Consider the following 27,043-nt stretch of genomic DNA (forward strand, 5'->3'; position numbering starts at 1 on the left):
AAATCGGCATGGCTTCTATCTTGGCGTTATGACCCGCTCAGCTCTGCTACATCTGAATTCGTGGACAGTTACAGGGTCCACGTTTCTCCTATTCTTCACCGTGTTTATTGGTTTTCCTCCGTCTCCTCAGGCTGAACCTCTCGTTGTGGATCTGAAGGATTTATTCCAAGTTATCTATAACACAAAGAAAAAGGAGGATGAAGACAAGAAGAAGGTACGAAGCCCCCATAATTCCCCTCCAGAATTATAAATATATATAAGAAATACCGACCCCAAGTGACCACCCGCTGACCAGTCTCCCCTCTCCAGCTCGGTAGGTGCCGTTGGGCAGCTAGGAACATGGGCATAAGACCCCGGCCGGACATGCAGGACCTTATAGCATAAATTATATCACTGTATACAGCGTCCCTGGTGGTCTGTGGCTGTTTAGAGCATGAATATGTTACTGTGTATGATTCCTGGTGGGCTAGGGCATGAAGGGGTAATTTTAAGATCCTTCATGTGCTAGGAGAGTGAACGAGAAAGCTTTAGGTTTCCTGGAATGCTGGGACATAAAGATGTCGATTTTTAGGATCCATGGTAGGCTTAGGCTTTAAAGGATTTTTTTGAAGATCCATGGTGTGATAGGGTGTGAATGGGAAAATTCTAGGATCCCTGGTGGGCAAAGGGATTCATTTTTAGGATCCCTGGTGGGCTTGGACATTAAGGGATTCATTTTTAGGATCCCTGGTGAGCTAGAATGTGAAAGGGAAAATTGTAGTATCCCTGGTGGGCTAAGGTATGATGCGGTTCATTTTTAGGATCTCTGGTGGACTAAGGTATGATGATGGGGTTCATTTTTAGGATCCGTGATGTGCTAGGGTGTGATGGGGAACATTTTAGGATCCCTGGAGGGCTAAGGTATGAAGGTGTTCATTTATAGGATCCCTGGTTGCCTGGGGCATTAAGGTGTTCATTTTTACCATCCCTGGTGGGCTAGGGCAGTAGGAGATACAGTGTCAGAATCTTTTATGGGTTGATGTCAGTAAACTTGGTGGTCTAGTGCAGCTATCGGTTACTGTAATCAGATTCTAGTAATGGTTGAGGTTAGTAATGGGGCTAACGTCAGGACCACTGGCGGGCTAGGAAATTAAGTAGTTACATTTTGGATCCCTGGTGGGCTAGGGCACTTGAAAGAGTTAAATCCTTGGTGGTGCAAGTTGTTAATTTTTCACTCTTGGTTCTAGTGGTCACTCACCCCTTTTTTCTTCAGGATGGTCCTGGATGTATCCGCCGGCTGGAAACTGAGCCCAGTATAAGCAATCAGTGTATGGTCAGTGCAGGTTGGGGTCAGGAAAGGTAGTGTGGCCCACGGCTGGAGCACAGCAGCCCCCTCATTGTTTATCCAGGCACAGCGCAAAACCCAGGAGTGTGGCAGAACCTGGTACTACAGCGCAGCACACTCAGGTTACACGGCTGTTTCTTAGAAGATCCTGCACTTTACAGATATCTGATGTTTGTGGAATACGCCAGGACATTTTTTTTTTTATTTAAGCATCTTAAAAACCATTTAGAAAACAATTATTGCATGGGTGATAGAATAAAAGACGGTTTCCCCTGTGTTCTCCTAATTCTTTTCATTTCCATAGACTCTTGGCTCCCCCTAATGGACACAGTTGGAATAGCCTTTATTTGTGTTTTACACTTACTGTAACTGCTCATTGTTAGAAGGCTCCTGTGGGAATCTGCGTTACCGGATTTCTGATTGACGTAATGATAGAATATTTCAATATATTAGATAGATTTATTATATTCTTATGTACATCAATTGTGATATTTTTTTCTCTGTTTTTTAATTTTAGAATGAAGAAGGCAACGAGCCGGTGGAGGTAAGTGCCCAACCATTTACATTTCATAAGTCTTTTTACATTCTCCTTTTATTATTTTTTTTTTTTTATGATTTTGGGTTGATTTGCCAGTCAAGCTCACTCACCCAATTGAATAGATGTATAAAAAAAGAAAAAAAACAGAAAAAAAAAACAGAACAGACAGCAAATGGATGGCATCCACATTGTATCTGCATGTTGTCACTTTTTCACTGACTGGTTGTTGGTAGAAACTTGGGAAAACTAAAATCTGCCACACAGACCAAAAACGGATGAAAATCAGGCTGTTTTATTTTCACATACAAGAAGGGGGAAAAAAGTGACATGTGAATCTGGACTACCTTATATTTGTCACACAAGCAACCAGTCGGGGGTAGAAGATAGGCGAAGGGAGCCAAAAATAATGACAACAGCAGGAGAAGAGTGTGCTGATCATGTCGGGACAGTGACTTGTCCACCAGGATCTCATAGAAAAGAAAGCAAAGGGATCATTGAATTACTGAAGTCCAAAACTTCCTCCCAGCTAAAGAATAGAGAAATAGGAAAGAATCAAGATATGAGAAAGAAGGATATACAGATAATAGATAAATAAATTAATACCATAGAGAAATAGATATCGGATAGATAATGCAAAACCAAAATAGTATGAAACATTTCAGGAAAGTGAATATACTGGTTGCTCGGGTTTTCCAGAACACGCTCGGATGTTCTCCGACTATTTATGACTGCTCGCTGAATGATTTACAGCTACTAGACAGCTTGATTAAATGTGGGGATTCCCTAGGGCAACCCCCACATGTACTCAGCCTGGCTAGTAGCTGTAAATCATTCAGCTGCCGCAATGAAAACTAAATCTCCGAGCATGAAAAAATACTCAGAGAACATCCGAGCGTGTTCTGGAAAACCCGAGCAAAGAGTATACTCACTCATCACTAGTGAGGAGGATAGAAGATGTTTGCCGCCTGGTAGTAATTGAGGAGGAGAGGGGAGGTTTGCCGCCTGGTAGTAAGTGAGGAGGAGAGGGGATGTTTGCGGCCTAGTAGTAAGTGAGGAGGAGAGGGGAGGTTTGCGGCCTAGTAGTAAGTGAGGAGGAGAGGGGAGGTTTGCGGCCTAGTAGTAAGTGAGGAGATGAGGGGAGGTTTGCGGCCTAGTAGTAAGTGAGGAGATGAGGGGAGGTTTGCGGCCTAGTAGTAAGTGAGGAGATGAGGGGAGGTTTGCCGCCTGGTAGTAAGTGAGGAGATGAGGGGAGGTTTGCGGCCTAGTAGTAAGTGAGGAGATGAGGGGAGGTTTGCCGCCTGGTAGTAAGTGAGGAGGAGAGGGGATGTTTGCGGCCTAGTAGTAAGTGAGGAGGAGAGGAGAGGTTTGCGGCCTGGTAGTAAGTGAGGAGGAGAGGGGATGTTTGCGGCCTGGTAGTAAGTAAGGAGGGGAGGAGAGGTTTGCGGCCTGGTAGTAAGTGAGGAGGAGAGGGGAGGTTTGCCGCCTGGTAGTAAGTGAGGAGGGGAGGAGAGGTTTGCGGCCTGGTAGTAAGTGAGGAGGAGAGGGGATGTTTGCCGCCTGGTAGTAAGTGAGGAGGAGAGGAGAGGTTTGCGGCCTGGTAGTAAGTGAGGAGATGAGGGGAGGTTTGCCGCCTGGTAGTAAGTGAGGAGGAGAGGGGATGTTTGCGGCCTAGTAGTAAGTGAGGAGGAGAGGGGAGGTTTGCGGCCTGGTAGTAAGTGAGGAGATGAGGGGAGGTTTGCGGCCTGGTAGTAAGTGAGGGGGAGAGGGGATGTTTGCCGCCTGGTAGTAAGTGAGGGGGAGAGGGGATGTTTGCCGCCTGGTAGTAAGTGAGGGGGAGAGGGGATGTTTGCCGCCTGGTAGTAAGTGAGGAGGAGAGGGGATGTTTGCGGCCTAGTAGTAAGTGAGGAGGAGAGGGGAGGTTTGCGGCCTGGTAGTAAGTGAGGAGATGAGGGGAGGTTTGCGGCCTGGTAGTAAGTGAGGAGATGAGGGGAGGTTTGTCGCCTGGTAGTAAGTGAGGAGGAGAGGGGATGTTTGCGGCCTAGTAGTAAGTGAGGAGGAGAGGGGAGGTTTGCGGCCTGGTAGTAAGTGAGGAGATGAGGGGAGGTTTGCGGCCTGGTAGTAAGTGAGGGGGAGAGGGGATGTTTGCCGCCTGGTAGTAAGTGAGGGGGAGAGGGGATGTTTGCCGCCTGGTAGTAAGTGAGGAAGAGAGGGGATGTTTGCTGCCTGGTAGTAAGTGAGGGGGAGAGGGGATGTTTACCGCCTGGTAGTAAGTGAGGAAGAGAGGGGATATTTGCCGCCTGGTAGTAAGTGAGGAGGAGAGGGGATGTTTGCCGCCTGGTAGTAAGTGAGGAGCAGAGGGGATGTTTGCCGCCTGGTAGTAAGTGAGGGGGAGAGGGGATGTTTGCCGCCTGGTAGTAAGTGAGGAGGAGAGGGGATGTTTGCCGCCTGGTAGTAAGTGAGGGGGAGAGGGGATGTTTGCCACCTGGTAGTAAGTGAAGAGGAGAGGGGAGGTTTGCCACCCGGTAATAAGTGAGGAGGAGAGGGGAGGTTTGCCGCCTGGTAGTAAGTGAAGAGGAGAGGGGATGTTTGCCGCCTGGTGGTAAGTGAGGAGGAGAGGTGAGTTTTGCCGCCTTTACTGTTGCTCCGCACAGCTGGTATAACATGTAGGTGACATTATTGATCACCTATACACACGTTGCTATGTTGTAGATTTCGCCACTGAACATCTGTTTTTTTCCATAGAATGGAGGCGATGCTCTGCTCAGCATTAATGATGACGTTGACAAAATCAAATTAGTAAGTACACCCTGCTGACTGTTTCCTGCCACTGTATGCAATATAGTGAACTTCGATGGCTTTATTTATGAGGAAAATGCATTTACAGCAGCTCCTATAACGGGAATCCTGAGATTTATGGCCGGGCCGCGGCATATTGGCCTTGGGTGTAGTAGCCTGTGCGGGGAGTTCGCGGCTTATTGGCCTTTGGTGTACTCCGTCTGTTGCTGCCTTTCTCTAATATAAGGGTGCACCCTCTCATATCAGGAATTGCTGTAAGTGCGTGGCGTGTCTGGTATTTGTGATCGCGCCCCTGTCCTCCACCTCTTCACTAAATCTCAATCTCTCCTTCCCTTGTCAGACCAAAAACAAAGCTTGTTAAGGCTGAATATGTGTCGGTAAGTGTAATAGTACACAGTGCAATAGTGACATGATAGGAGCGCACATAATACGGAATATAACATCCTGGGGTCTCGTAGACTCCACCTAAAAACAGCCAGGCCACCATTGGTTTAAAGGTTGAGCCAACCCCTTCAATAAAATCGGCCAATCATTTAGCGTTTGACTCGCGGAATCCCCAACAAGCCGCTTCACCATGGCAGGAAACTTCCTGCAGCGGCCGCTAGTGGGGAATTGTAGTATTACATGCTGGCTAGCCAATGTACTGTAGGGGCCGGATTCACCATACAAGAGGCTGCTCAGCCTCATACTGACTTTCCCCTGTTTTATAGAGGGGGTGACAAGCAGGGAAATTCTCACGCTGAAAAAATTCCATTTGAAAATAGTATTAAAATTCACGTCCAGGGCTCTAAACTAAATCTTAGACTATGTTCACACAGAGATTTTTAAAGCTTTTTTCTTTAGAGGATCAGCACCAAAATCCTGCATAAAAGAAACATTTAAAATGCTTGAAAATCTCATTAATGACGAGGTTTTCAAGTGTTTTTTTTTCCCTTTATATTCCCACTGTGAGTTTTCGGTGAGTTTTTAATCTGCCTTTTAAAAAAAAAATAAATAAATGCAACTTAATGGGTGCAGAAAACCTGCAACATCAAAAACTCATCAAGGGTCTGAAAACCACCTGGGAAAAAATAAAAATGCCTGTCACTACTTTGAAACTGGAATCCGCTCCAAACCAGGTATTATCCAATCAAAAGGGTGCAAAAAACGCTTTCAAAATTTAGTCACATAAAAATATCTCAAAAAATTCCCAAAATGAATTTGAAAAATCTTGCAAGCATTTCCTTAGCCCCTGATGGAGAAAACCACAATGACTACTTTGGTAGCAATTTGTGGGGGTCTTTGGGAGTGGCAGAAGACATTATATATACCCCCAAAGCCATGAAAGACCCAAACCATTTCTACAACCATCAGTCTGGCATGGTGGAAGAACAAAGCAAAATTGAGGATGATTGGCTGCATCTCAGGGGTTAGTCTATGATGCAGCGTTCTATGAAAATGTTGAAACAATACTGTAGATCTTTCCAAGGAACAGTGAAGGTTGAGGTGCACATACTAGACTAAGATGCTGTTGATGGATGATGGACCACCCTCCCGGTGCCGAGACATCAACATCATAGAAGGTGATGGCATTGATTTAAAGAAAAATAAAATGTCCCGGCTTCTAAGCCTGAACCTTGGTGGTGTCTGCAAAAGCACAAAATGGATATCCCAAAAAGTATGGAAGCTGTAAAGAAGGTGAGAAGTTGTGGGAAATCCCTATAGAGGAAATAAGGAGACCACGTCATAATATTAATTACACAAATGAGGTAAGGCATGACGGAAAAACCAAATCTGACCATAGACGGTCCAAGTCCTTTTTCACATCGGATTGGCATTGGGCATAAGATCCCAATTAGTGACCAATATTTATGGCCAGCTGTAGCCAAGCTGGAGTAAAATGTAGGCGAGTGGAATCTTCCACCTCTTTGAGAACTAGTGTGTCACTAGGCACAGACAAGCCGTGAGGTTTGTGTAGTCAAGAGGTCTGGGGTCGGAAACCAAGAAGACTTGATATACTGTATACAAAGGGGAAAGGCAAATGCCTAGTCAGGTCACAATCCAAGGTCAGAATTCCAGGAAGGTAACGTATCAAGACCAAAGGGCAAGGCAAACGGATGGTCAAAGGCAAGGTCCAAGGTTGGACAACCAACAGAGATCAAATACAGGAACACAGAGAACAGAATAAGAGCGCAACACTTGAGCAAAGCTACAACTGGCACTAATTGGTGGCAGAGAGCCAGCTAAATAGCCAGGTATTCACTCGAATAGCAGACACATGGAGGAAGCCACGGCAATCCCTGGAACTGATTGGATAGCTAAACTGTCACTCAACACGCTGACAGCTTAGCCCCAGACTCTGATTGGACTGTTGAGCTGCCCATCGCCATACTGACAGCTCAGCATGCCCCTTTACTAGATTGGACAGCTGAACTGTCACTGACAGCTTCCAGACACACCGATAGGCGGAATCGTGACAACTAAATTGTGACGATAGCGGTAGTACGGTTCCACCAATATAAATGTCTCTCTTCTAAATTGTTCTGTGGTTCTTCTCTATATCGTGTCACTATTGCACTCAGCACTGTAGTGGATCATGGATCCGATCACGTTTCTTAGCTTTGTTTCCCATTATTTCCCATTTTTTATGGTTTTTCTGCTTTATTGAGGATGGATGGCTTTTTTGGATATTTTGTGTTTTCTTCATCTGTTTGGTGCCTTAATTCGCTGACATCATTTAGAGTCTTAAGACGAGCCGGTCTAAGGCCAGGGTTAGACAGCGACGTCGCTTCTAGTGACTGTCAATGGGCTCACGATCATAAAGAATCCAAGCCTGTTGGGCTTCTCACTCGCGTCTGTGCCATCGTGGAGTGTGAGTTTCTTGCGTCCTTGGCTCCTTTTCTACAGCAGAAATTTTTTTGGTTCCGTGACCAAGGTCAATGTCTAGCTCTGGCCTAATTCCAAGTCAACCCTTTGCCTGGACACAAGGGATGGAACCATTTATTAAGTTGGTATATTTGTGATCGGTGCACCATGGGTGGGGCCGTGAGGTCCACAAGACCTTCTTTTAGTCAATCAGATGGCTGCTCCCTTGTATGTAGGCGAAAGGTATACAGCTCCACGGGGCAGATCCAGGAACATCGGGAACGTAACATCACAGTTTTGTGGTTCACATCATTTTTTCTTTATCCAGTGCATGCTCACGTTGTGTCGACAAGCCACACCGGCCTCTAATGAACAACGCTCGTAAGACTTTGCCCTAGACGACTCAACGGCCTTCCTGCCACGTTTTAGGCAACTTCCTACATTTGCCTAAGTGTGCTTCAACAAAAAAACTCTTCTTAAAGAGGTTGTCCAGGATTAGAAACCTATATTTTTGGGAGAAGTCTGAGTGCGTTGCTGCTCAGCATATCTAGTCTAGTCACTAGTGATGAGCGAGTATACTAGTTGGTCACGTTTTCCCGAGCATGCTCGGGTGACCTCCGAGTACTGCGGAGATCTAGTTTTCCTTGCCACAGCTATATGATTTACAGCTACTAGCCAGCTTGATTACATGTGGGGATTCCCTAGCAACCAGGCAACCCCCACATGTACTCAGCCTGGCTAGTAGCTGTAAATCATCCAACTGCCGCGATGGAAACGAAATTTCGGAACACTAACAAATACTCGGAGGTCACCCGAGCGTGCTCTGGAAAACCCGGGCAACGAGTATACTCGCTCATCACTACTAGTCACATAGTTCTATGAGCCGCTGCTCTTTTGTAGTCAGTGATTTAATCTCTTGCTTTTTTCAAGGGTGTTGACCAGATGAATTTATTTGGTGATATGTCCACACCGCCAGATCTCAACAGTCCAACAGTGAGTACCGAGCACCATTAACAGAAGTAGACGATGACTGGCTGCAACTTTATTTCTTTTACTCTGCCACCTAATGGTCAAGAAATCCATGAACAATTGTCACATAATTACATATACAAGTATTTGATACACTGACGATTTTGCAGTTTTCCCACCTACAAAGAATGGAGAGGTCTGTAATTGTTATCGTGGGGCAGCATGGTGGCTCAGTGGTTAGCACGGCAGCCTTGCAGTGCTGGAGTCCTGGGTTCTAATCCCACCAAGGACAACATCTGCAAGGAGTTTGTATGTCCTCTCCGTGTTTGCGTGGGTTTCCTCCGGGTTCTCCGGTTTCCTGCCACATTCCAAAGACATACTGATAGGGAATGTAGATAGTGAGCCCCATCAGGGACAGTAAAGCGCTGCAGAATATGTTAGCGCTATATACAGGTCCTTCTCAAAAAATTAGCATATAGTGTTAAATTTCATTATTTACCATAATGTAATGATTACAATTAAACTTTCATATATTATAGATTCATTATCCACCAACTGAAATTTGTCAGGTCTTTTATTGTTTTAATACTGATGATTTTGGCCTACAACTCCTGATAACCCAAAAAACCTGTCTCAATAAATTAGCATATCAAGAAAAGGTTCTCTAAACGACCTATTACCCTAATCTTCTGAATCAACTAATTAACTCTAAACACATGCAAAAGATACCTGAGGCTTTTAAAAACTCCCTGCCTGGTTCATTACTCAAAACCCCCATCATGGGTAAGACTAGCGACCTGACAGATGTCAAGAAGGCCATCATTGACACCCTCAAGCTAGAGGGTAAGACCCAGAAAGAAATTTCTCAACAAATAGGCTGTTCCCAGAGTGCTGTATCAAGGCACCTCAATGGTAAGTCTGTTGGAAGGAAACAATGTGGCAGAAAACGCTGTACAACGAGAAGAGGTGACCGGACCCTGAGGAAGATTGTGGAGAAGGACCGATTCCAGACCTTGGGGAACCTGAGGAAGCAGTGGACTGAGTCTGGTGTGGAAACATCCAGAGCCACCGTGCACAGGCGTGTGCAGGAAATGGGCTACAGGTGCCGCATTCCCCAGGTAAACAGCGGCAGAAGCGCCTGACCTGGGCTACAGAGAAGCAGCACTGGACTGTTGCTAAGTGGTCCCAAGTACTTTTTTCTGATGAAAGCAAATTTTGCATGTCATTCGGAAATCAAGGTGCCAGAGTCTGGAGGAAGACTGGGGAGAAGGAAATGCCAAAATGCCTGAAGTCCAGTGTCAAGTACCCACAGTCAGTGATGGTATGGGGTGCCATGTCAGCTGCTGGTGTTGGTCCACTGTTTCATCAAGGGCAGGGTCAATGCAGCTAGCTATCAGGAGATTTTGGAGCACTTCATGCTTCCATCGGCTGAAATGCTTTATGGAGATGAAGATTTCATTTTTCAGCACGACCTGGCACCTGCTCACAGTGCCAAAACCACTGGTAAATGGTTTACTGACCATGGTATTACTGTGCTCAAATGGCCTGCCAACTCTCCTGACCTGAACCCCATAGAGAATCTGTGGGATATTGTGAAGAGAAAGTTGAGAGACGCAAGACCCAACACTCTGGATGAGCTTAAGGCCGCTATTGAAGCATCCTGGGCCTCCATAACATCTCAGCAGTGTCACAGGCTGATTGCCTCCATGCCACGCCGCATTGAAGCAGTCATTTCTGCCAAAGGATTCCCGACCAAGTATTGAGTGCATAACTGAACATTATTATTTGATGGTTTTTTGGTTTGTTATTAAAAAACACTTTTATTTGATTGGACGGGTGAAATATGCTAATTTATTGAGACAGGTTTTTTGGGTTATCAGGAGTTGTAGGCCAAAATCATCAGTATTAAAACAATAAAAGACCTGACAAATTTCAGTTGGTGGATAATGAATCTATAATATATGAAAGTTTAATTGTAATCATTACATTATGGTAAATAATGAAATTTAACACTATATGCTAATTTTTTGAGAAGGACCTGTAAATATAGAGATTGTTATTATTCACCTTTGAGAGACAGAATCTAAAAATAAAAACCAGAAAATCACATTGTATAATGTTTACATAATTAATTTGCATTTTATTGCATGAAATAAGTATTTCATACAATAGAAAAACAGAACTTAATATTTGGTCCAGAAACCTTTGTTTGTAATTACAGAGGTCAGATGTTTCCTGTAGTTCTTGACCTGGTTTGCACACACTGCAGCCGGGATTTTGGCCCCTTCCTCCATACAGATCTTCTCCAGATCTTTCAGGTTTCGGGGCTGTCTCTGGGCAACTTTGAGTTTCAGCTCCCTCCAAAGATTTTCTATTACTTTCAGGTCTGGAGACTGGTTAGGCCACTCCAAGACCTTGAAATGCTTCTTACGGATCCACTCCTTAGTTGTCCTGGCTGAGTGTTTCTGGTCATTGTCATGCTGGAAGACCCAGCCACAACCCATCTTCATTAATGCTCTTGCTGAGGGAAAAAGGTTGTTGGCCAAAATCTTGTGATACATGACCCCATCCATCCTCCCTTCTATATGGTGCAGTAATCAAGTCCCCTTTGTAAAAAAGCACCCCCCAAAGTTTGATGTTTCCCCCACCATGCATCATGGTTGGGATGATGTTCTTGGGATTGTACTCATGCTTCTTCTTACTCCAAACAAGGCAAGTGAAGTTGATACCAAATAATTCTATTTTGGTCTCATCTGACCACATGACTTCCTCCCATGCCTCCTCTGGATCATCCAGATGGTCATTGGCAAACTTCAACCGGGCCTGGACATGTTCTGGTGTGAGCAGGGGGAGCTTGTGTGCCCTACAGGATTTTATTCCATGATGGCATAATGTGTTACTAACAGTAATGTTTGGGACTGTGGTCCCACCTCTCTTCTGTTCATTGACCAGGTCCTCCCGTGTAGTTCTGGGCTGATTCCTGACCTCTCTCAGAATCATCCTTAGTTCACTAGGCGAGATCTTGCATGGAACCTCAGACCAAGGAACATTGACAGTCATCTTGTGGTTCTTCCACTTTCTAATAATTGTACCAACAGTTGTTGCATTGTCACCAAGCTGCTTGCCTATTGTTCTGTAGCCTTTCCCAGCCTTGTGCAGGTCTACAATTTTGTCCCTGGTGTCCTTAGACAGCTCTTTGGTCTTGGCCATGGTGGAGAGGTTGGAGTGTGACTGAGTGTGTGGACAGGTGTCTTTTATACAGGTAACGAGATCACACAGGTGCAATTAATCCAGGTAATGAGTGCAGAGTAGGAGGCTTCTTACAGAAAAACTAACAGGTCTGTGAGATCCAGAATTACTGGTTGGTCGGTGATGAAATACTTACTTCATGTAATAAAATACAATTTAATTATGTAAAAATCCTACAATGTGATTTGATGGTTTTTATTTTTAGATTCTGTCTCTCACAGATGAAGTTACCTACTAGTGATGAGCGAGTGTACTCGTTGCTTGGGTTTTCCAGAGCTGAATGATTTTCAGCTATTAGCCAGCTTGATTACATGTGGGGATTCCCTAGCAACCAGGCAACCCCCACATGTACTTATGCTGGCTAATAGCTGTAAATCATTCAGCTGCCACAATGAAAACTAAATCTCCGAGCACTAACAAATACTTGGAGGTCACCCGAGCGTTCTCTGGAAAACCCGAGCAACGAGTATACTCGCTCATCACTAGTACCTATGATAACAATTACAGACCTCTCCATTCTTTGTAGGCAGGAAAACTTGCAAAATCGACAGTGTATCAAATACTTACGGTATTTTCCCCACTCTAACTTATTTCCATAGTTAATGGGTTATTGTCATTATAGTTATTGATCAGGAATTTACAGAAAAGATAATTGGCTGATTGATGGGTCCCCCACCGATGCGAAGAACAAGAATTAAGTAGTGACTGTTCTTACATCAACTCCATTCAGAGAGCTCCCCCTAGTGGTGACTGCAGACAGAATCTTATCATGTATCTCTGTATACAGGGAGCTCCCCCTAGTGGTGGCTGCAGACAGAATCTTATCATGTATCTCTGTATACAGGGAGCTCCCCCTAGTGGTGGCTACAGACAGGATCTTATCATGTATCTCTGTATACAGGGAGCTCCCCCTAGTGGTGACTGCAGACAGAATCTTATCATATATCTCTGTATACAGGGAGCTCCCCCTAGTGGTGGCTGCAGACAGGATCTTATCATATATCTCTGTATACAGGGAGCTCCCCCTAGTGGTGGCTGCAGACAGGATCTTATCATGTATCTCTGTATACAGGGAGCTCCCTCTTGTGGTTACTGCAGACAGGATCTTATTATGTATCTCTGTATACAGGGAGCTCACCCTAGTGGTGGCTGCAGACAGAATCTTATCATGTATCTCTGTATACAGGGAGCTCCCCCTAGTGGTGGCTGCAGACAGGATCTTGTCATGTATCTCTGTATACAGGGAGCTCCCCCTAGTGGTGGCTGCAGACAGAATCTTATCATGTATCTCTGTATACAGGGAGCTCCCCCTAGTGGTGGCTGCAGGCTGGATCTTATCATGTATCTCTGTATACAGGGAGCTCCCCCTAGTGGTGTCTGCAGACAGGATCTTATCATATATCTCTGTATACAGGGAGCTCCCCCAAGTGGTGGCTGCAGACAGGATCTTATCGTGTATCTCTGTATACAGGGAGCTCCCCCTAGTGGTGACTGCAGACAGGATCTTATCATGTATCTCTGTATACAGGGAGCTCCCCCTAGTGGTGGCTCCAGATAGGATCTTATCATGTATCTCTGTATACAGGGAGCTCCCCCTAGTGGTGGCTGCAGACAGAATCTTATCATATATCTCTGTATACAGGGAGCTCCCCCTAGTGGTGGCTGCAGACAGGATCTTATCATATATCTCTGTATACAGGGAGCTCCCCCTAGTGGTGGCTGCAGACAGGATCTTATCATGTATCTCTGTATACAGGGAGCTCCCTCTTGTGGTTACTGCAGACAGGATCTTATTATGTATCTCTGTATACAGGGAGCTCACCCTAGTGGTGGCTGCAGACAGAATCTTATCATGTATCTCTGTATACAGGGAGCTCCCCCTAGTGGTGGCTGCAGACAGGATCTTGTCATGTATCTCTGTATACAGGGAGCTCCCCCTAGTGGTGGCTGCAGACAGGATCTTGTCATGTATCTCTGTATACAGGGAGCTCCCCCTAGTGGTGGCTGCAGACAGGATCTTATCACGTATCTCTGTATACAGGGAGCTCCCCCTAGTGGTGACTGCAGACAGGATCTTATCATGTATCTCTGTATACAGGGAGCTCCCCCTAGTGGTGACTGCAGACAGGATCTTATCATGTATCTCTGTATACAGGGAGCTCCCCCTAGTGGTGACTGCAGACAGGATCTTATCATGTATCTCTGTATACAGGGAGCTCCTCCTAGTGGTGACTGCAGACAGTATCTTATCATGTATCTCTGTATACAGGGAGCTCCCCCTAGTGGTGGCTCCAGACAGGATCTTATCATGTATCTCTGTATACAGGGAGCTCCCCCTAGTGGTGGCTGCAGACAGAATCTTATCATGTATCTCTGTATACAGGGAGCTCCCCCTAGTGGTGGCTGCAGGCTGGATCTTATCATGTATCTCTGTATACAGGGAGCTCCCCCTAGTGGTGGCTGCAGGCTGGATCTTATCATGTATCTCTGTATACAGGGAGCTCCCCCTAGTGGTGGCTGCAGACAGGATCTTATCATGTATCTCTGTATACAGGGAGCTCCCCCTAGTGGTGGCTGCAGACAGGATATTCTCATGTATCTCCGTATCCAGGGAGCTCCCCCTAGTGGTGGCTGCGGACTGGCAGAATTGTATTTTGTAATATCTATGTCTACGCAGGGAAATTGGAGCTTTATATCTGGAGAACGAAGCACCGACTGCTAAAAACATATATTAGTAATTTAATCAGCACAGAATTTTGGACCTTATGATGGAAAAAGATGAGGATTCACTGAAATGCAGATTGATGACACCGTACATTATTAACAGAACAATTATTGGCTATTGATAAAATGGTGATTTGCATTGTAATCCTTTCTTGTCGTATTTTGACCCGTGACCTGCACATTTGTTAATCTTGGACTTGTCTGGTTCATCTTTAGCCAGATTTAGCCCTGAGATAGCAGCTTATGCCAAAATGTTCACAAACTATCTTTTTAAAATGTAACCAATAACTTTTATTGATTAACTGCTGTCTGTGTCATTTATGGGAAATGTGTCAGCAATAATAACCAAAGTCCACTTATTGCACAAGCGAGCAGGAAGCGAGCACAGATCCCCCTGTTCAGAGATCAGGGGACATATTGTTACTAAAGGTGAACGATTCTGCAGACGAAAAGTTTTACAACTTTAATAGACTTTGTACTTCAGTTATACCTCTGCTTTCTGTCACTGAATGAGAGTCAGTGACCCTGTACATAGCTAGTTCTGCCCTCAGCTGATACCATGTATCCAATGCTCTGTGAGCGAAACATCCCGGATTCCAAACTGATACATTGTAGCAACATCTGCCATCTTTAACTTTACTGAGGATTAAAGGGATTGTCCCTTTTCAGTTATTGTTCATCAACGGGCAAAGTTTGAGATATATATATATATATATATATATATAACTGAGCTGTACTCACCTTTCCCTGGTCCACCGGTGAGTCTTTGCTGCTGCTCCCGGAGTGTGCGGTGCAGTAGCCAATCAGCTGCTCTGACGGAACTCTCTGTTCACTAATTGGCTGCCCACGCAGCCAATGCCAGACATCGGGAGCAGTTGTGAAGACTCACTATTGGACCTGGGGACAGTGAGTACAACCACTTTTTTTTTCTTTTTTTATATCAAATTGTGCCAGAGACGAACATTGTCTAGTACGTGAGGTTTTCCTCGCCTCAATGTGTAGATTCTTGTCCAGACCTTTTCCGGCATCTGACTGTACTCATTGGATGCTTTATATTATTATTTTTCGACTTCCTATAGTTTGTCTTCTTAGGACTCACACTCGAGATCAGTGGTATAAAAGGCAGAAACACTAACAGTGAGCCACAGGCTGACTTGTCTTGTCAAAAACTTTTTTTTTCCTTTTTTTTTAAATCACAGTCATAATGTACTGGTCTAGACAAATAAATCCATATATAAGAAACAACTACCAGTAATTTAAAGAGGTTTTCCGGTGTTCTGGTAAAGTCTGCAGTCACATTTCTGAATCCTTGCAATGAGTGCAGTGCACGCTGTCAGCATTCTCCAGTGCTGGCGAGAGCAGGCGGTGATTTTCATACATGTGGTCACATGCCGACGAGCCGTGCTTTCCTCTCCCAATTCTCTTCAGTCTAGTCGGATTGGTCCAGACGTATGCAAAGCACATTCTTGCGGTACCGTAACAGCTCGCTCTTGTAGAATCCTGACAGTGTGTGGTGCGCGCAGTCTAAGGATTCAGAAACCTACAATCACACTATGTGACTTTTTGCCGACTCCCTTAAATTTCTTGAAAGTTTTTTTTTTTTTTTTTCTATAAAGTTGCTAAAGATGATACATTTTTGTAAACAAACCTGACGAACCAGTAAACAAACACGTTTGTCATCACAATCCACACAATACAATGTGTCCATTGTTTTTGGTTGCGACTAAAAATAGTTTGGAGCTATTGTTTTTTTTTTCTTTCTTCTGCATTTAACTCTTAATGAAAGTTTAATATAAATTAATATATGCTTAGAAAAAAAAAAGTTTAGGTGAAAATAGAAAAGTTGTGACAATAAATATGGAAACGTCAAAAGAATAAAATTGCAAAAACGAAAATTTCCAAGGATTAAAGTAGAAACGTTGCAGCAGACAGAGGCCTCTCTTTTTCTTTAGGGCGCGTTCACACATGGTAAGGTTTTCGCAAGCTTTGATTGTCGGTGTCCGCCTTCTGCTTTTTTCGCTTTCTTGCCGCCGTTGTGATGATTTCTGTGATTTGCACGCTTGGTTTCCTAACCTCTCATTTCTCTTCGTGTCACCAGGAAACTAATGACATCCTGTTAGTGGATTTAAACACTGAAATCGACACCAATCAGAACTGTGTCAAAGGAAATCCTTTCACCTCCAATGGCTTTCTCCACTCCTCCTCCTCTTCTATTCCGCCTCCCAAAGCGCAATCACCCTTCTCGCCTGACAACCCATTCGCTTCCGACCTCAGCTTCTTCCCCGCACCTAATCCAGATCCATTCTGCGACGACCCATTTGCCGCTAAAAATCAATCAGTCTCTGTCTCTTCTTCAGTTGATTCTTCCAAATCTGTCAATCATAAGGCGGAACGCGTCACGAACGGCCCCGGCGCTAACGGCGCCCTCGCTGACGACATTGAGTTTGGACAGCAGTTTGACCAAATTTCGGGCCAATCTGGTAAACAAGAAGCCAAGTCAGACCAGTGGCCCTTTAAAGCTAGCCAGTCAGGGCCGGCGACGAGGACTCACAACGGTGCGGTAGGACACGGTCATTGTAGCTCTGCGGGCAGGTCCCAGCCTGACCCCTTCATAGAATCCCCGTCCCATGGAGGGGGCGTGCAAAACGGATCACGAAGGAACTCGGAGGGGAGCAGCGGCCACAAGAAGGACAATGGCAGCCCACATCCCGCAGACCCTATAACTATTAGCCCCCCGCCGCAGAGCGCCAAACACGGAAGAGGAAGGAGAAGCGTCAAGGTGATTACAATGTCCGTCCAAGCAATGAAATGCAGGAGTAATGTACAGATGTAGCAGAGCCGAGCGGGTTATGTAAAGGTTTACAGGTTTGAAGTCTAATCTTGGTCTAAAATTCTGCAACTTTCTTTTCAATTTTTTCTCACCATTTTTAAAATCTCTGCTGTTAGTGAATGAGAACACTCTACAGAGGCAATAATCCTGTATATATCATATGCTCTGTGACTCCAGACTGATACATTGTATCCAGTGCAGACAATGCTCTGTGACTCCAGACTGATACAATGTATCCAGTGCACACAATGCTCAGTGACTCCAGACTGATACAATGTATCCAGTGCACACAATGCTCTGTGACTCCAGACTGATGCAATGTATCCAGTGCACACAATGCTCTGTGACTCCAGACTGATACAATGTATCCAGTGCAGACAATGCTCTGTGACTCCAGACTGATACAATGTATCCAGTGCAGACAATGCTCTGTGACTCCAGACTCATACAATGTATCCAGTGCAGACAATGTTCTGTGATTTCAGACTGATACAATGTATCCAGTGCAGACAATGCTCTGTGACTCCAGACTGATACAATGTATCCAGTGCAGACAATGCGCTGCGACTCCAGACTGATACAATGTATCCAGTGCGGACAATGCTCTGTGACTCCAGACTGATACAATGTATAAAGTGCAGGCAATGCTCTGTGACTCCAGACTGATACAATGTATAAAGTGCAGGCAATGCTCTGTGACTCCAGACTGATACAATGTATCCAGTGCAGACAATGCTCTGTGACTCCAGACTGATACAATGTATCCAGTGCAGACAATGCTCTGTGACTCCAGACTGATACAATGTATCCAGTGCAGACAATGCTCTGTGACTCCAGACTGATACAATGTATCCAGTGCAGAGAATGATCTGTGGCTCCAGACTGATACAATGTATCCAGTGCGGACAATGCTCTGTGACTCCAGACTGATACATTGTATCCAGTGCAGAGAATGATCTGTGGCTCCAGACTGATACAATGTATCCAGTGCGGACAATGCTCTGTGACTCCAGACTGATACATTGTATCCAGTGCAGAGAATGATCTGTGGCTCCAGACTGATACAATGTATCCAGTGCAGACAATGCTCTGTGACTCCAGACTCATACAATGTATCCAGTGCAGACAATGTTCTGTGATTTCAGACTGATACAATGTATCCAGTGCAGACAATGCTCTGTGACTCCAGACTGATACAATGTATCCAGTGCAGACAATGCGCTGCGACTCCAGACTGATACAATGTATCCAGTGCGGACAATGCTCTGTGACTCCAGACTGATACAATGTATAAAGTGCAGGCAATGCTCTGTGACTCCAGACTGATACAATGTATCCAGTGCAGACAATGCTCTGTGACTCCAGACTGATACAATGTATCCAGTGCAGACAATGCTCTGTGACTCCAGACTGATACAATGTATCCAGTGCAGACAATGCGCTGTGACTCCAGACTGATACAATGTATAAAGTGCAGGCAATGCTCTGTGACTCCAGACTGATACAATGTATCCAGTGCAGACAATGCTCTGTGACTCCAGACTGATACAATGTATCCAGTGCGGACAATGCTCTGTGACTCCAGACTGATACAATGTATCCAGTGCAGACAATGCTCTGTGACTCCAGACTGATACAATGTATCCAGTGCAGACAATGCTCTGTGACTCCAGACTGATACAATGTATCCAGTGCAGACAATGCTCTGTGACTCCAGACTGATACAATGTATAAAGTGCAGGCAATGCTCTGTGACTCCAGACTGATACAATGTATCCAGTGCAGACAATGCTCTGTGACTCCAGACTGATACAATGTATCCAGTGCAGACAATGCGCTGTGACTCCAGACTGATACAATGTATCCAGTGCAGACAATGCGCTGTGACTCCAGACTGATACATTGTATCCAGTGCAGAGAATGATCTGTGGCTCCAGACTGATACAATGTATCCAGTGCGGACAATGCTCTGTGACCCCAGACTGATACATTGTATCCAGTGCGGACAATGCTCTGTGACTCCAGACTGATACAATGTATAAAGTGCAGACAATGCTCTGTGACTCCAGACTGATACAATGTATCCAGTGCAGACAATGCTCTGTGACTCCAGACTGATACAATGTATCCAGTGCAGACAATGCTCTGTGACTCCAGACTGATACATTGTATCCAGTGCAGACAATGCTCTGTGAGCAAAACACATCATCAGGAGCTGCATAGATCTCTCTGCTGGATTGTTACATGGTATCAGTCTGGAGGTTCATTCTCTGCACTGGATACATTGTATCAGCTAAGAACCGCATCGGCTATGTACAAAGTTTCTGTCTCTGTAGAGTGTTCTCATTCATTGACAGCAAGAAGAGATGGTGAAAAATAAAAAAAAAAGATTGTAGAACTTTTTATTTAGTGATCAGATTTTTTTACTTTCCATAAAATTGGAGATCATATGAGGCAAAAATGCACATGGTAATGGTCCCAACATAAAGGAGTTTTCTGACCCGACCAGAACCAGGAGTGCGACATTGTCCTTATGATAGGTCACCAATATCCGATCTGTGTGTGGGGGGGGAGGTTCACTGTGGTCAGATGTATACCATATACACCGCCACAACAGCACCATACACTGTGCAGTGGCCGTTCTCGGTACTGCAGCTCAGCTCCTATTAACGTGAATGTGATCTGACCTGCAGTACCTAGAGCGGCCGCTACACAGAGTATGGCGCTGTTCTGTTGTCAGTGCTGCTTTCAGATGTCCAACCCTTTCCAATCTGATATTGATTACCTCTATCCTAAATATCTGGAAATTCATACTAATTTTTTTTTTTTGCCTATTCCTTTGTGCACGTATAATGTACAGCATATTATGGTAGTGGGCACATGGATGACATTTCGCTAATCTAATCCCAATCCACGCGCTTTGGGTTTCGTTATGTACAGATATTGACCTGTAATCTGCATTTTCATATTTGTTGCAGTTTTTCACTTTTCAGTGTAACGGGGGATGAAATCTGCAGCAAATCCACATGTAAGGCTACGTTCACATTTGCGGTCAGCGCCGCAGCGTCGGGCGCCGCAGCGGCGCCGCATGCGTCATGCGCCCCTATATTTAACATGGGGGCGCATGGACATGCGTTGTGCTGCGTTTTGCGCCGCATGGCCGCAAGCGTTGGACGCAAGAAACGCTTCAAGTTGCATTTTTTTTGCGTCCAACTTGCGGCCAAAAAGGACGCATGCGGCGCAAAACGCAGCGTTTTAGCGTGCGTTTTGCCGCGTTTTCGTTTGCGTTGTGCGCTGCGGCGCCGACGCTGCGGCGCACAACGCAAATGTGAACGTAGCCTAACGGGGGCAGGATTTTGCTGCTTGCAATGTAGTGAAGTCTGGCACTTGGGTATATCCCCGAATACACTGGTAATGACCTGGAGACCACCCTAAAATAAGACTGAAGGGCATAGTCGTATCCTAATCACCCCCGATCTGCCCTGTTCAATTATAATTGGGTCCGTTAAGGTTTCTGTCTCCTTGAAAGTCTAAAACTCTTCACTTGTCACGGAAAGTGACCATGTGGCCGACAGAGTCCTACTGGGGGCGCCAGAGAGCAGAGCCGAATTTGGATACAAAGTCACCCTTTTTTTGGTTTGATTGATTTTCTTTTGCACTTTAGGGTCAAAATTCAGCATTTGCATATTTTATTTTATTTTTTAAAGTCACTTTTTTTTTAGTTTATTTGTATTGTGGAATTCAAATGATTTTTTAAAATGACTACACGCTTCTCAAGAATTTTTCCTGCAAAATCTTCTTTTCTTTTAACCTTTTTTTTGCAAGTTTTCAGCATAAAAAGTCACCTGTTCCTATACAATGTCGCACAAATTTTTCGTTTTTTTTTTTTTTTAAAGTTGTAATCGATCAATGAGATAAAAACTTCTGGAATCCCCAAACCCAAACATAAAAACAAATAAATAGTTGAGCATATAGTTAAAAAAATGGCGCAAATGAAAAAAAAAACAGGAAATAATTCCAAAACCTAAACAACGGAAATGCGCAAATGCAATTGGGCCCAATTCAACATTTTTTTTCTTCTCTCTACATTGTGATGGTTGATTTTGTTTTTTTTGCCTTTTTTTTTCATTTAGAGGTTTGCAACGAATTCTTTGTTTGTGTGACTGTCCTCCAGTCTTTTATTCTTGTATGCTAGAATTTTTTTTATGAAATTATGAACTTTTCGGCTAATATATATATATATATATATATATATATATATATATATATATATATATATTTATTTATTTATTTATATATATAATATAGTGTATATATATATATATATCTTTTTTATTTATTATTATTTCTTTTTTATCACTTATGGTGAAATTTTCTTGAACCAATATTCACTTGTGCTTCCGTGTTCCCCGTCAGATCCGCCGGGTTTTGACAAATAGTATAAGTTTTTTTTACTATTATTTTAGAACAGTTTTTGCCGTTGAGCAACTTTTTGACAACCCCGGGCGCATCTTTATCTGTAAGACTTTGATCTTTCATTAACAATTATTTGATACTAAACTATGTTCCATCTGTTGCTTTGTGCCGCCTCGTCCATGTAGATCGGGTAAGTTCCGCATTTTACTCCTTGTATCAGTGTTTATTGCAGAATGTTAGTAAATCCGGTTGTCGGTCGCAGGTCATTTTGATTTTTAGCTTTAGATCAATGGGGATCACTCTCCTGATCATCTGATTGAGGCGATCCCTTCACTGTTTACTGGGCACAGCGCCTGCATTGTGTAGTGGCTGTACCTGGTATTGCAGCTCAGCAGAGCAATGTATGCCCCCTATTGAGCCTCTACGTGGCTTCGCTGGCGCTTGAACGTAAGCACGATACTTCCTCCCCTTCGTTTGATCTCGGGGGGAAATGTCAGGATCAGGCCCCCATCAATCAAAACAGTAGTTACAACATATCAAAAAAAGTTTTAAAAAGTTAATTTATCCATTAAAATAATTTTATAATGGAAGTAATAAAAAATAAAAAATACTTTCCTACCGGACCCCCGTCCCCCTTCCATATTTTTGTTGGTGTCCCCTGTCTAGATCCTTGTCTATAGGTTGGCTCTGGTAATTGCATCTCCACCCAATTGAAGTGCATGGGATTAAGCTGCAATACCAGACACAACCTGTGGGCAGGGGTGGTGCTGTTTTTTGAGAAAAAAAAAAAAGCAGCCATGTTTTTCTAATCTTAGAATATCCCCTTTCTTAGTTTATTTTTCAACGTTGACTAAATCATATATCATGATATTATGTATATTTTTTTTTATTATTATAGAAAGCCTTATATGATAATTTTCTCTTATACAGCCAACTTCTGATGACATATTTGGGTCGGATATTTTTTCTTCAAATTCCGGGGGAAATCCTGAAGCGGCCTCGCCTGTAGCTCTTCCAGCCCCTCCGAGCGCAGTACAGCCCAATCCTCTGGATCTTTTCAATAAAACCGGTCTGTCCACCATTCCGGCCATGGGAAGTCCCGGTGAGTGGGGAACGTTGGGTGGTCAGGTATCATAGGTTAAATATGAGAGAACCTCGAAGAAACCTTATCCAGTCCAGTTGACACGATGAACTCAAGGAGGTCTACATGACCTGGTGGCCCGTGTCGTGGCTGGATCTGGTGTTTTTGGTAGGACACCCTAGTCTTCCACTCATGGATCTGGTAAATCTTACATTTATGACCTTTATGGAAATACTTTTTAGCATGATGAACCCACTGATTTTTTTTTTCCGTACATGACCAACCTTTACAGTTTTGAGGGGTTTTCCAAGATTTGTGCCATTTTGGAAAAACATCTTCGTAGAAACAAGAAGAAGAAGCCTTTCACCATGTCCTCTGCATCTTCCTTTAATTTCCCGGGGAGTGACTCCCAGTGACATAACCACGGCCAATGACCATGACGGTCCATTAATGGATAGTGGTAGCCAATCTTGGCTTGACCCAAGATGACAGTGCCATGCCATGATCGGCCGTCGTTGACGTGTGAGGTCACACCACCACCTCACTCTTCAAAGATCTTAAAAAAGGTCCAGTGATTGTCATTTTCAAGACTTCTGGACTTAGGAGTCCAGTGGGTGATCTTCTTCAGTGATTGACAGCTGGATCCATATGCACATTCATAAAAAGAGCTGTCAAACATGAGGGCCGCCCAGTGGACTGAAGCCCAAAATGAGTAGGCGTTTTATACATTTTTTTTACTTAGTGGTTAATTGGACAAAAACGTACCTTAACAGATCTAAGGTGGACTCCTCTTCCCGATAGTCCCCTTAACCTACCATCAACTACATAGATCAATTCATGGAAGATGGTAGCTTATTTTGGAACATATCGAGCCCCAATATATCAATATCAACCCTAAGTTCTAGAAATAAACCCTTAAAAATAATTTTATTGCAGGTTATTTGTTACTGCACCCAGTGATCAACTGTGATCGAATCGGAAAGGTGCCACCACAGGAGAAATAAAGTATTACATATTTCTTTCCTGTGGTTTTGGAGGGCAGACAAAAGGAAGCCGCCTATGAGTATAACTAAAAAAAAATAAGTTTTAATTTTTTTTTTTCTCTCTCTCAGGCTCTCTGCCCATGACTTCACCCCAGACTCAGCAGTGGAATCCGCAGCCTTTGATTTATGGCCAAGCACCAGCTACAATTGCCAACCCTGCTATGGCGGCACAAAATGGCTACAACCAAGCAAATGTTTTCTCGGCTCCATCAGGGATGGCGTCCTGGAGCCAGACGTCACAGTTTATAGTTCCTCCACCAGTACCAAACCCCCCAATGTGGAATCAGCCAGTACCAACATGGAACCAACAGACAACCAACCCCTTCCAAATGAACATGTTTCCAGCTAGTCCGCCAACTTTACTCAACTCAACTCCGGGAATAATCCAGTCAGGTCCTGGTTTACACATTCCTCCACAACTACCGCCAAGACCAGCACCGACGAAGGAACCGCCTAAAAAGGAAAGTGATGCTTTTACTGCTCTGGATCCACTGGGAGAGAAGGAAAGGAAGAACGTAAAAGATATGTTCAAAGACTATCAGTTGGCCAAGCCACCTGCCGTGCCGGCAAGGCGCGGGGAACAGCAGAATAACTCTATAAGCACCTCTGGAGCTTTTTCCAATTATTTTAACAGTAAAGTTGGAATTCCCCAAGAAAGTGCGGACCACGATGACTTTGACATTGGTCAACTATCTTCTAAGATTAATGGTAACTTGAGATTTTGTTTGTTTTTCGGCTCTATACACCTTAGACCTTTACCCTTACCCTGCAGCTCAATGTGGCACGTGCCCTGATATTTCTGGTACTGGAGAAACCAGTAACGGTACTATCTGTGTTCGTGTGTAACATCTGTGTGCCATCCATGTGCAACATCAGTGTGTCTGGGAAAAGCAGTACAGTTAGCGCTGCTCCCAGGTGCCAGCTACTGAATGCAGCTCTCATTATTGTCACCTGGTCTCACTGCGATCAGCTCGACCAGGCAACGCTGATGAGAGTTGGAGTCAGCACCCATCATCTGTGTATTGCGCGTAAATAAATAAATAAATATGTGGGGGTCCACCTTATTTTTCCTAGCCAGCTGAGGAAAAGCAGATAGCTGGGGGATGATGTTAATATTGTGGGAAGAAGCCAATAGCCATAAAGGTTCCAGGCCTATTAATAACAGCTCATAGCTGTTTGATTAGCCTTTACTGATTAGTAAAAATGGAGACCCCAAAAAAAGATGACATGGGCTTCCCCCTATTTTTACTAACCAACAAAGGCTATAAACAGTCAGTTGTGGGTGGATATTAATAGTCTAGGAATGGGCCATGGATATTGGCCCCCTCCCAGACTAAGAACATCAGCCCTCAGCCACCCTAGAAATGGCGAATCCATTACATGCACCAATTTGGCTCTTTCCACTTTCCCTGATGCATTGGCAAGCGGAGTAATAGTTTGGGGGTTGATGTCAGCTTTTTTGTGTCCGCTGACATCAAGCCCATGGGTTGGTAATGGAGTCACACCCATTACTAACCCTGCAGTAAAAATTAAGACACACAGACAGAAAAGTCATCTAATTGAAAAAAAAACACTCCCCCGACCCTCTTTTACCCATTTATTAACCTAAAAATAAAAAAATCAAAGAAATCCTCACCTGTCTACCTTTAATCCATAATGCTGAGGTCCCACGACGATCCCCCAACTCTGCTACATCCGGACGGTGTGGTGAACGGTGACATCTGTAATGTGACCGACCGCTCACCACACCGTCCGGATGTAGCAGAGTTGGGGGATCGTCGTGGGAGTGTCGCTGATGTTGCCGTTCACAGTCTGTATTCTGCTATAGTTGTAGGCTGTATCCTCCTGATGCTGCTATCCTGCATGTGCAACCTGTATACTGCTGATACTGCTGTGCACAAAACTTATTTTCTGTTGTTGCTGCCTTTATACAGTCTGTATTCTGCTGCTGCAGTATATGTGTAACCTGTCACACGTATGTAGCCTGTACTCTGCTACTCCACAAGTAACCTGTATTCTGCTGATGTATCTTACACACTTCCTGTAATTTCTTGGTTTTCTTACATTCGGCATTTATTTTGCTGCTATATGTGTAGCCTGTATTCTGCTTATGTTGCCATGTGTACAATCTATGTTGTGTTGATTTCACCATACACTCAGCCTGTATTCTGCTGATGCCAGTCATTCATAGATGTCTGCTAAACATGCAGCCTGCATTCTGACGATGCTGTCTTAGGCCAGCGTCACACTAGCGAGTTTTACGGACGCATATGAGAGGCGCAGAAAATACGGATTGCACACGGCCCAATGATTCTCTATGGGGCAGCTCCTATCTGCCGTATTTTACGGATCTGTATTATACAGTCTTGTACGGCCGTAGAAAATTGCAGCATGCCGCGTTTGTCAGCGTATTGCGCAAAAAATCCGCCAATGAAAGTCTATGGGGGCGAGAAAATTACGGATTACACACGGACCATGCGTGTGACTTGAGAGAAATACACAGCGGTGTTCTATAGAAAAGCCGGCAATTAAGTGCGGTGTACAGTAACATCACACTGACAGAATAGAATAGGTAGAATAAATGTGTACACATAGAATAGGAATATATATATACAGACACATATATATGTATATTTATATTTCATATAGCGCTAGATAGCAGAAAAGCCGGTAATTCAATTGCCGGCTTTTCCTATCTCCTTCACAAACCTGACAGGATATGAGACATGATTACATACAGTAAACCATCTAATATCCCTTCTTTTATTACATATTCCTCTTTACTAATGTAAGAAGTGTCCTTGTGTAAAATTTGGGGGCTCTAGCTGTTAAATTAAAGGGTTAAATCTCGGAAAAAATTGGCGTGGGCTCCCGCACAATTTTCTCCATCAAAGTGGGAAAGCCAGTGACTGAGGGCAGATATTAATAGCCTAGAGAGGGACCATGGTTATTGCCCCCCCTGGCTTAAAACATCTGCCCCCAGCCACCCCAGAAAAGGCACATCTGGAAGATGCGACTATTCTGGCACTTAGCCTCTCTCTTCCCACTCCCGTGTAGCGGTGGGATATGGGGTAATGAAGGGTTAATGCCACCTTGCTATTGTAAGGTGACATTAAGCCAGGTTAATAATGGAGAGGCGTCAATTATGACACCTATCCATTATTAATCCAATAGTACGAAATGGTTAATAAAACACACACATTATTAAAAAGTATTTTAATGAAATAAA

At 44.2% G+C, this 27,043-nt stretch overlaps 1 protein-coding gene across 5 annotated transcripts in view; it reads left to right on the forward strand.

The window, feature by feature from the left end:
- The window catches only part of DAB2 (DAB adaptor protein 2), a 97,253-nt gene that overhangs the window by 61,942 nt on the left and 8,268 nt on the right, over positions 1–27,043 (forward strand). For 4 of the 5 annotated variants that reach the window (XM_077281465.1, XM_077281457.1, XM_077281453.1 and 1 more), the window contains 7 exons: positions 131–214; positions 1,842–1,868; positions 4,605–4,658; positions 8,433–8,495; positions 16,543–17,223; positions 22,621–22,792; positions 23,884–24,522. In XM_077281465.1, the coding sequence (XP_077137580.1) occupies positions 131–214; positions 1,842–1,868; positions 4,605–4,658; positions 8,433–8,495; positions 16,543–17,223; positions 22,621–22,792; positions 23,884–24,522 (1,720 nt within the window). The remainder of the gene's footprint in view (positions 1–130; positions 215–1,841; positions 1,869–4,604; positions 4,659–8,432; positions 8,496–16,542; positions 17,224–22,620; positions 22,793–23,883; positions 24,523–27,043) is intronic. The other variant, XM_077281469.1, reaches the window with a different exon arrangement.

This window comes from Ranitomeya variabilis, chromosome 1 (assembly GCF_051348905.1).
Source record: "Ranitomeya variabilis isolate aRanVar5 chromosome 1, aRanVar5.hap1, whole genome shotgun sequence".
Taxonomy (NCBI): domain Eukaryota; kingdom Metazoa; phylum Chordata; class Amphibia; order Anura; family Dendrobatidae; genus Ranitomeya; species Ranitomeya variabilis.